Below are 11467 nucleotides of genomic sequence, written 5' to 3'. Positions count from 1 at the left end.
GGTTCTTTTACGCGAGTGGAAGAAATGAGATGATAATTGATTTTTCTTGACACCTTTTTCAGCTTCATCACTAGCTGATAAAATTTTTGAAAATTAATTTAAATTTTGTTTGATTTTAACATCATTTTAAAATAAATTTCAGGCGAAACCTTTTTAAAATGAGAACTGCAACTTGAGTTCTGGAATTTCAGTACAAAGATTAAATGCTAAGATTGTTTTGAATCTGAAATTTTAACTTCTCCGTGGGGAGGAATTCCGATCTACCCTAAAAATATTTTCCGTAAACTTATAACGTTTTGCTTCAAATTTAGCTCCGTTTGCTCGATGAATTTTCGAATAAAGTCAAACAATATCAATACCCCCTTCTTCTTTCGATCTTTCCATTGGAAGGAGGGAAGGGTCTCAAATAATCATAGAAACATTTCTCGTGTCCAAATACCTGCCATGCCAAATTTAGTTCCATTTGATAAGTTCTCGAGCTATACAATAAATTGCATATGAGCCCCCCTTCCGCCTTCCTTCCTCCCCACTGAAAAAAGGAAGGGGTACCAAATTATCGTAGAAACATTCCTCATACCCAAATAGACTTCCATGCCCAATTTGGTTCTATTTGCTCGATGTGGGTTCTAGTTTTTCCCAAAGTTGTATGAGAGACCCCCTCCCCCCTTCCTATCTACCTACTGGAAGGCGGAAGGGATTAAATCCATCGTAGGAACATTCCTCGTACCCAAATTCACTCCCATGCCCGATTTGGTTCCATTTGGTCCATTAATTCTCAAGTTATGCCAAAAATTGTAGGGGCGTCCTCCTCCCTCATTCTTATTTCCGATAGGGAAGAATGCGGTAAATCCTTGGCAAAAAAAATCCTTTTTCAGCATTGAAAGGATGGAGGGATACCAAACCAACGTTGAAACATGCCTATTTAGTACCCCAAAAACACTTTCATGCTTAATGTGGTTCCATTTGCATGGTCAATTCTCGAAATGTGCTAACATTTTTTCTGTTGTTTGGAAGATCCCCTTCCTCCTCCCAGTGAGAAGGAGGGTCCCAATCCTTTGAAGGAATTTTCCCCGGCTTCAATACCTGCCTAGTTTCACGTTTCAGGGGCCTAGTTTCACGTTTATGGGGAACAGACAGATCATTCGGATTCGATTTCCAGACAGTTTTTGCACATTTTTCTACCAAAAATGGCTGTAAAAATTTACAAGCCGTCTGCTGGAGTCTTTCAAATTGTTAACAAAACGTATTCAATTTTTTTTCGAAACCTCTACACGTGAACTGGGTCAAATTTGAAAACGCTATGATTCGAACAAAAGGGATTTTTCTTTAAGTATTTGAAACAACACAAAGTTTAGTTTTGTTTTATTGCTCATTTATTGCCTCACATATTTTCAGTGCTTCCTCATAGATTTTCAAGATTAAAAGCTATTTCTAAAGCTAGAAATTCTCAACTGCATCTTTTGATTGTCAAGCTTTTACGTATCCAAAGTTTACAAAATTAAACATACTTGCTCGCTCATGGGAAAAATAAGAATCATTGTGCAATATACAAGATATCTGTGGTTTTTTTCGGCATACCCATGGAGGCCATTTCCGCTGTAGAAAATTCAACTCGTAGAGTAGTGTAATGTAGTGTTCAACTAATGAATTCTAAAGGACTCAATCTTCCCCTACTGACGGTTTCCAGTTTCAGTTTTGAGGTACCTGATGCCATTTACAATAAATTTAAAACCGATCCGGATAGTTCTGAAAAATCGAATAATAAGCACTGTCCACAGCAGTATTTTTTTCCATGCGTATGCGTGACAAACTTCAACTAGAAATACTCCGAAGCAGAAAATGTAACACATGAATGCAAAATTGCTCAACGATGTCAAATCTCTGGGGCCTATGAACTGGGTCATAGGATCATATTCCAGGTATGTTGACAATACTCCATATTCCCAACGCAAGGTCCTATGTTGGTAGAAATCCAACCAGTACTGATAGATTCCGGCTTCGAAAATGACTCGTTGAAGCTGTTGATACTTGTACGCCAAAGGTGCCCGATATCCGAAAGGGTAAACAGCGAATCCAAGGTTGATAATTTCCGGCAACACGTTCAGCTTCTGACGGTGTTTCGACACTGACCACAGTTTAATGACCCTTCGGGTGTCATCCTCCGGAAAAAGGTACACGGAACCGGCGTCAAATCCCTGAATATGACCTGATAGAGCTTTCAATGTGCCTTTGTTGATGTTAAATACTTCGGGGGAGTGTTCGAATATATGAAGATTTGTAAGAATAGATGTGTTCCGTTTCTGCAAATCTCGGACCGATTGAAGGTCTGAATAGTAGGGCCAATTGTTGATCACAGCGATGAGTCGACTTTCGTAAACCGAGCGGATGAAAAACATCAGAATGGCGAGGCCCATTATTATGACCTGTTCCGCACGAGACATTCTCCGGATGCTATTTGTTTGGATGCTGAATAGGGGAAGCAAAATAAGATCATTTCTGAAAACCTCCGGAAAACAAAACATCAAAATGATCAGCAGCAGCAGCAGTGCTCCAAAGGACCAAATAAGAGTCCTTTTGAAAGGTTCTACCAGTACTTTGACGAACGTAGCGGCCTTATCACTTGGAACTAGAAAAGTGTAAACGCTTGGCGTCAAAGACGTGACAAAGTTATCCGATATCCATTTTTTTTCTAATATCCTGTTGAAAATGATCATCCACTCATGGCGTTGATAGAAAAGTGTGAGGCAATTGTCACCTTTATTGAGGTCACAGGGAATTTGGAAAAAGCGCATGGTTCCATTGCAATGATCCAGAACAATTTTAAGTAGATGGTAGTCGATTCCTTCGATACGGCCTTCCATAACATAGAAATGCGGAAAGATTGGTATAGCAGCCACCTCAAAATAATGTCCGTTCACATTTTTCAACTGATCCGGAAACCACTGCTTCCACGATTCATTAGAAGAATGTAAATTGAATCTATCGAACGCAATCGAATATGTCATCAGCACAATTTTGGATGAGAGGTTTTTTTCCTTACGTACATTCACAGTCACGTAGAGCGTATTCATCAAGCGTGACTCATTCATTAACCGCACAACCTGAAAAAGGTACCGTACTGTCTCCCAGAAAACGACCAAAATGACATGGACGTTTAACGGTAGTTGAAGAGCTATCTTCCACATATTGTCGCGCGGTGGATTTCGCAGTTCATCAAGCACTAAAATTAAAAGGGATGGTTTACTGTTTATTTTCGCCGATGTACCAGTTAAAAATTCATCGGTTATCATAATGGTAGGAATTAGTCTGAACTGGTCTGATTTTTGTAGATCTTGAACCTCATCGCTGTAGCTAATCGGGTGGATTGGTAAATATATACAGCAGCTTCGCACTATTTGGGGCCTTTCTCGGATTAAGTGATCCAAAATTGTTGAAATCGTTTCGTTGAGACCCTCCGACGATTTGACATGTCTTGGAAGGGAAAGTATGACAAGAGCAAGTAACCGGAGTGAATGCATTTCAACTATTAACTGCAGTGCGATTGGTGACGATAGGTTTTTTATTAGTTGCTTCGAAATGTTTGTCTTAAAATCTACTGGGAATAATCTAGCGTGGAATATGAAATTTGTTGACAAAACTGACATTTTAACAGCTCCCTGAAGTGTTTGGACAATTTTCATTGTTCGCTTGACGAACAATTTTAGGGAGCTCAATCCTAACTACATCGATTTTGTATTCTTATAGTGTTTTCGTTTATTAGCAGTGGTAACCTAGACATCCACGAGTTTTGCCCTAACTGCTGTTTTTGTGTTCGTTTATTAACCCTCACCCGCGTTAGGGTGTCATTTTGACACCATTGCAAGTTTGAAGGCTTGTAACTTTTTTCAAAAGCTTCAAAATACAAAAATTTCTTCGGGGACCCTAAATGAATTCAAAAGTTCTTCAATATTGCATCTTTACTTTTTTTATGGACGAACCCTGGAAGCCTGGACAAAAAAAAATCCCTTTTCCGACTTTGGGTGCCTTTTTGACACCACAAAGTCAAATCTATTTAAGTCTTTTGAATTATTATGAACTTCATATAAAACTTTTTTATTTATTTATTTATTATTAAATCAACAGATCATATATTGATCCAAATGATATTTAAAAATTAAAAACTAACAACAAATACAAATCTACACTGAACTTAGAACACTAAGAATTCTTCTTCGGAATAAAACCTTGGAAACGTCAAAATCAAAATGTTCTGAGAAGCGGTTAAAAGTCTTGATGACGCCAATTATTGCAGAGTTGGCCCCGTAATTGTTTAGTCTAACAGGAACGAAGAGCTATAGATCCCGATTCCTCAAACCACGAGGTCGGACGCTAAGTGGAAGAACTTCCAAAAGTGCAGGAGAGTCGATTCTTGATGAAAGCAGATCAGCGACGAAAGAAGCACGAGTGGCGGTCTTGCGGGCTTGCAGCGTGTCGATGTCGATCAGGCGACAGCGGCTTTCGTAGCTGGGAAGTCGAAAAGGGTCTTGCCAGTTTAAGTGTCGAAGGGCATACCTTAAAAAACGTCGTTGGATGGCTTCGATGCGATCAGAGCCGTTTTGATAATATGGGCACCAAACCGCAGAAGCATATTCGAGGGTCGATCGAACCAGACTGCAGTAAAGACTCTTCAGGCAGTAGATGTCCTTAAAGTCCTTCGTCATGCGGAAAAGAAGACCCAGGCTTCTGGAGGCTTTGTCAACGATATAGTTGGTGTGATTCTTAAAATCCAGCCGCGCGTCGAGGATCACACCAAGATCCTTCACGTGTTGAGCTCGAGAGATTGCATCGTTTCCAAGGAAATAAACGGCTGAGAACGAGCGTCGTTTGCGGGAAAATGATATTACTACACATTTATCACGGTTTAAAGGTAGGCGATTGGCATCACACCAGGAGGCAAAGAGGTTAAACTGGTTGTGCAGGAAGTTCGCATCCTCGGAGCCGAATAGAGTAGTACAGTTTCAAGTCGTCGGCATACGCCAATTTTGGTCCATCGAGGAGTTGCAGCACGTCATTGAAGTAAATTAGGAATACTAACGGCCCTAAGTGACTTCCCTGAGGCACGCCTGATGAAGCTGAGAACTGCCTGGAAAAACAGTTACCCGTACGAACTGTCAATTTACGTCCCGTAAGGTAAATGCGGAACCAGCCAATGAGAGATCCACAAAATCCTAAACGCGCAAGCTTTCCGATGGCAATATCATGGTTCACCTTGTCGAATGTGGCAGACAGATCGGTATAGATGGCATCAGTTTGGGATTTCTTTGCAAAACTTTCATGCACATACGAGGTAAAGGTTAGTAAGTTAGTTGTAGTTGAGCGTTGAGGCATAAATCCATGCTGGTCGTTGGAGAGGTTGTGCTTGCAGAACATGAAAATGGGATCTAAAACCACCAATTCGAAAAGTTTGGCAATAGCACACAGAGCTGAAATTCCTCGGTAATTATTAACATCTTTCCTATCTCCCTTTTTATGAACCGGGAACATGTAAGCTTCTTTCCACAGTGAGGGGAAGGTGGCCTGGTCGAGCGAAGCTTGGAAGATAAGCCTGATAGGAGTCAGCAAAGAAGGCATAAAACGCTTCAGGAAGGTAGCTGGTATCCCATCCGGGCCCGTAGAGAAGGAGTTTTTGAGCTTAGTGGCTGCTTTAGAGATGATTGTGTCCTCGACTGTTATACTGTTAGGTTTAAAGAAAAACCCAGTGGTGAAACACTCCTGATGGCGCGATTCAGTTGGTTGTCGGTTATTGAAGATGTATCAAAGATGCTCGAGAATTTATTGGCAAAGAGATCGCAGATTCCGGAGTCAGAGTTCGCCATGATGCCATCCAGGAACATGCAGGACGGTGTTCCAGGTTCATTCCGCTGATTTTTAACGTGATTCCAGAAGGATTTTGGGCTAGTCTTGAGATTTTGCTGAATTCGACGAAGATGGTTTTGATAGCTACGTTGACAGGCTTTTTTTTTATAGGCGGAGTTGAGTTTGCGATATTCTTCCTTGGTATGCGGCGATTTGTGCTTGTTGAAATTTCGAAGGGCACGTCTTTTTGTCGCTTTCAGTTGGAGTCCGAGGATAAGCATTGGCGGTGCGTTTCGGCACATGACGGTCGATTACGTAGTTGAGGATGTGCGAGAAAGTTTCGGCTGCAGCATTAGGGTTAGCTAGTTCGAGTTCGGATTCCCAGTCTATAGTGGCCAGTACGCGAGAAATGATATCGAAATCGGCGTTCTTATAGTCCAAGTAGAAGGGTGTGAGTTTATCAGCGGGGTTACACAATCTAGAGATATTAAATGTAACCAGTAAAGCCGGGTGATGTGGGCCTACTTTAACTAGCGGTGCCGGTGCTGATTCGATAGTTGGTAAACGGAACCCGTCATTGGCGAAGCAAAGATCAAGCATCCGGCCGTTCTCGTTTATAACACTGTTGATCTGACGTAAGGTTGCTGTACTCAAAGAGTCTAGAATAATGTTCGAGGAAGCCGAAAAAGTGGAGCGTTCAGGATCAGGATACAGGAAGCTAGCTTGGCTGAAACACCACTTTATACCTGGCATGTTAAAATCGCCTAAGACGATTATGTCATCTTCTGGAGCGCAGAAAGAGCTTATTTTAGAAATGCAACGTGAGAATGATTCAGCTAAGGTAACGTCTCTCGAGCGATCAGGAGGCAAATATAGTACGCCAACGTAAAGCTTCCGGTCGCCGAGTTCGATGCGGGCATGGCTCTGACATGGCTCTGAATTTGGACCTTACAGTAACACCCCACCACCTGTGGCCTTTCTGCTGTTGCGGGAGCTTCGATCGCAGCGGAACACTGAATAATCGGATCCGAAGATCTGGTTGGAGAGAGTGTGATCGTTCAACCATGTTTCGGTAAAGGTGATAATATCGTAGCAGGAACATGAAGTAGCAAGCAGATAATCAGTCACGCAGGAATTGATACCACCGACATTCTGATAGTAGATGTTGATGAAATCAAGCGGTTCTGATGCCGATCTGGAGCCGTTGTCACTGAAATGGAGAATACCATCACGCGGAGGAAGGCAGTCAGAAGCAGTGTACTTGCCTGGTAAAGCAGGCTGGAGAACCCCTACGCCACAGACGAACTCAGGGCCGGGACGACTGGTGACGGTGGCAGGAATCAGCTCGACTGAGTCGAAGGGCACAGGGGTCTCCGTGAGGCCCGATACGTTGCGTCCCGGTGATGAGAACTCAGTACCAGTCGTGATGATCGTGGGGGGCGATGAAGAGCATGTTGGAGTACTAGCAAGCACAGCTTGGTGATAACCAACGAATGATGTTGGGCGGAAATTTATCACACAAAAATAATGTTCGAGATGATGTAGAGTACTTGCCTGAGTATGCAGGCTGGAGAACCTCATTGCCACGATCGATCTCAGGGCCGGGACGACTAATGACGCTGGCAGGAAACTGCGCGACTGAGTCGAGGGGCTCTGAGGTCTCCGTAGTGCCTAGTTCGTTGCATCCCGGGGTCGAAGCCAATGCCGCTGGGACAGAACCTCCAAGGTGTGGTAAAAAATCGATGAATCTGTCGAAAGGCAGGAAAATATTAGGCGCAAGAAGCGCTCTCAAGATCGATGAATAGCCTGTAAGGGCAATCTGGGGAGCCTCATTACCACACACGAACTCAGGGCCGGGACGACTGAAGACGCTGGCTGGAAACGGCGCGACTGAGACGAAGGGCTCCGAGGTCCCTAAAGGGCCAGATTTAATGCGTCCTGGTGATGGAACCCGTAATGCGGCAGCAATAAGATCAAACTGGAGGATGTCGTCACAACAATCGAACTCAGGGCCGGAACGACTGAAGATAAGGGCGGGAAGCAGCGCGACTGAGTCGACGGGCTCGGAGGTCTCCGTAGTGCTGGCTTTGTTGCGTTCCGGAGAAGAATCCCTCGGAGACGCTGGTGGGTTCAGTTCGGACGAGAAACACGGAGATTTTATGATGATACTAGAAGCATTCGATGTCGAGGCCATCAAAGGCCCGCTGTCAGCAGAAACGTTGAATCTACGGTTGTGGCGGTCAATGAAGCGGCGTGACTGGAGTTGTTGAACCACCTGGAGTTGACCTCATCGACGATCTGGGTGGCAGCGTGACAGCTGGTGTTATCGAGTTTTTTGTTCCCATATCCTCAAATTCCCGGAATAGAACCCCTGCTGGCCAAGTCCTCGGGGAAAGTGCCGCGTCCTTGAGCTTAGGATCCACACCAACTTTGAATGAAATGGACCTAAGCGTCGAGACGTTAACATCCTTGCGAACCAGGAGATGAACCTCGGCAGAATCGCATTGAAGACATTCCATGGCAAGCTCTTCGATGTCTTTAGCTGTGACATTGTTTTGTAGTCTCGCCAGATAAACCCAGAATTTTTTTTCGGGAGGAGCGACCGTTGCAATAGTTTTCACGGTGGCCTTTTTTGTACCCACACAAGGTGCCAGAGTCAGATTCTCGACTCGTCGTCTCTTATTCGTTGGAGTTGGAACGCTGGGCCAAGGGGAAGTGATACGGGGGGCAGGGTTGTTGTTGGTCTGCGCTTTCAAACATTTATCCAGCTTTGAATTCGTCGCGGCTAATTCCAATTTCAGCTCCGATACCAAGGAAGCTTGACTTTTTCGAAGGTCTGCTATCAGTAACTCGTAGCAAGCCAAAGAGCGAAGAAAGAAAGAGTGCTTCAGTAGTTCCCAACACTCGTCGCAAACCCATAGCAAATTTCTGTTGTCGGCCTTAGATTTTAGGTGCGATGAAAGCAACCCAGCGCATTTCAAGTGGAAAGCTAAACTGCATAGGCCTTGGCAAATGATGCTATCCGTGTTGCTTGTTGGCTTAGCGCACTTATCACAGGCCATTTCGTTTGATGACATGGACGTAACAAAACGAAAATGATATCCAATTCACGGTACCTTATCTTTTGACTAGAATCGAACAGCCCGATTTTGTTAAGTGCAAAGCAAAACAAAATAAACAACGAAGCGGCGAAAACAAACACGTTTTTCTGGACGCGCTGCTTGTGGTTCTAGAAATTCAGGAATGATTTTACGTTTATAATTTTCATATTTTTGTGAAATTTCACAGCTTAAATTGTTGCACCTCACTAGAATATAGATTAAATTCCCTTCTCAATGGATATAGTTTTGATTGCTTTAAACGGCGAGAAAGCACTGAAAATCCGGGTACAACCTGACGGTGGACCACAAAAAGAGATGAAATTTCAATTTGTAAAAAAGTTGCGCAAAGTAGTGAACTTTGAAAAATTCCAGTAATTTCAATTTTTGTTGCATCAAAAATCTAAAGACAGCAAAATGTTAGAATTTTAATAAAGTTTGTTGTCATATTTTTTTCTAAAACTCTACCATCGCTCAAACAGTATTTACTAGCAATCGAATGAAAAGTAGGTTTTTTAGACCACTTTTTTTGAACTTTTTGTGATCTTTTTTTTAAAAAAAAATTTAAAAAATATTTCTTGTCTTCATGATGTAGGCATTAACTTCAGCTTTCGTATGCATAAGGCAAATATTTTTTTGGACGTGTAATATATGAACTACAGCGGTTTTCGTGAGGCATGTTTTTCGGTTTTTTTTCTTTCATACTGAATAACGAGAAAACTTGTAACTTTAGCTGTATATAATGTTCTAAACATATTTTACTGACATTACAAGGTTTCTTTTGATGTAAGTTTCGTTTAAATCGGTTCAACACGCCAAAAGTTATAACGATTTGAGCTTGTGGTGTCAAATTGACACTCCTAGTGCTGATTAGGGTAATGAAATCTAATGCGGATGAGGGTTAAATAAGAAGTGTATACGAAAAAAAAGCAACGCTTTGATATCTGAATAACTGTTTCATGCATGCAAGGAATTTGATAACACTTTAAGTGAAGCTACCTAGTAATGTAATGTGAATGTGTACAAAATTTGGTGACAATCTCTCAAGTGATTTTCAAGATAGCGTCCAATGAAGAAGCTTATAGACATTTTTTGGGCAGCATCGAGAAAAATCTCGGAAAATCCCAGTGCGAGACTCAAAAACAGCTGGAAATCAAACCAAAATTCTTGTGGTAAATCGTTCAAGAAGTCTTTGAGAGTCTAACAGTAAGCTAAAATTTTAATAATAGTGAAGTTGATTGATTGCTCTTTTTGATTGACGAGCCTTCCGAAATTGCCAACAAAATACGCTAAATGGTTTCGTAACTACAGCAACTTCAAAAATCATCATAATGTACGAGACAATTGCAGATCTTGGCTTGTTACAACTTTGTTTCGAAGACAGCGAATCATTTTATCGAATCTACAACGTGACAGATTCAAAAAACTGTTTTTTCAAGGTATTTTTTTACTTTGACTGCAATTCTTGAGGGTTATGTAATAGAACTTTGACATACTGGACAAATTTATGTATTTTGACCAGATAAACAACTTTGTCCAAGACATCAAAGCCCTAATTTGCACAACAAAAAAGTCAGCATTTTTATCTCGCTATCGGTGGACCCTTCGGCAAAAAATTTGAGGCCAAAATATGCTTCACGTAAAATTGAACAATTTTGCGGAAAACTTCAAATGTCAATCTCTTACTCCCTGGGCGCTATTAATTTCGTGCAGCTAAATTGATGTTCTGTACCACTTTGCACTGGTAAAATCGGCAAAATACGGTGGTCAAATCGTGCGCAAAATATTTGGACCGCTAGCGGAAGATATTTTGAAAAATTTTGTAAAGGACAGCAGAACAAACTCTTTAGCGGGCAACTGGCAGGTTTCCAGCGGTGTTGAAATCTTGCCTGGCTGTTCCGGAGATGATCAAGGATATATTTTTTTCAATTTGATGATATGTAAAGGACACCATTATGTCTAAGCACGATTTTGATACAACCCTGTTCATTCCGGATTACGTTTAAACAGCTGATTTCTTCTGGGTGATGTTGTTTTCAGTTAAACTTCTTAATACTTTGTGTATCGTGTACTCAGTTGGAGAAAATGAAAGAAGTACCCATTGAAGCGTACGATCCGGTAGTATGGAGAGGAAAGCATCTTCGTGGACAAAAAAAATCAGGGCAGAAACCGGGTCCAGTGGACAAAACTTTGGACCGGACTGCCTCTCGGATTCGGAATGTGACCAAAAAGTGGAACACTCTCTCAGCAATGTCATTCGTGCCTAGGTAAGATTGGGCCTTAGGACAAAAATAATGAAAAATCCACCAAATTGTCCTCTGGCGAGACCGAGTGAAACTTTTCCGGCCCATACAAAAAGTATTTGAGAAAACATGTCTGGATTTGGGTTGCCAGGTGTACTGGGTTCGCTTCCCGGTGGGTATCGGCAAGAAAATTTTTGGGTTCGAATCCCATAACTGGCTATATAATAAGAATGTTCAATTCGTTGCCAGCTGACCAGGTAAATGTATACACGGATGCCGGAATAGCTGTAA

The 11467-nt window shown here is 42.1% G+C and overlaps 1 protein-coding gene across 1 annotated transcript; it reads right to left on the bottom strand.

Annotated features, from left to right (window-relative positions):
* Positions 1–8075: 8075 nt before the first annotated feature.
* On the bottom strand, positions 8076–8897 carry LOC129758548 (uncharacterized). The gene has a single exon (XM_055756077.1). The coding sequence runs from the start codon at positions 8895–8897 to the stop codon at positions 8076–8078; it is 822 nt and encodes a 273-aa protein (XP_055612052.1).
* Positions 8898–11467: the final 2570 nt, after the last annotated feature.

The sequence above is a fragment of the Uranotaenia lowii genome, chromosome 1, assembly GCF_029784155.1.
Source record: "Uranotaenia lowii strain MFRU-FL chromosome 1, ASM2978415v1, whole genome shotgun sequence".
NCBI classification, from domain to species: domain Eukaryota; kingdom Metazoa; phylum Arthropoda; class Insecta; order Diptera; family Culicidae; genus Uranotaenia; species Uranotaenia lowii.
Note: the sequence above shows the minus strand (reverse complement) of the source record. Positions and strands in the feature narration are given on the sequence as shown.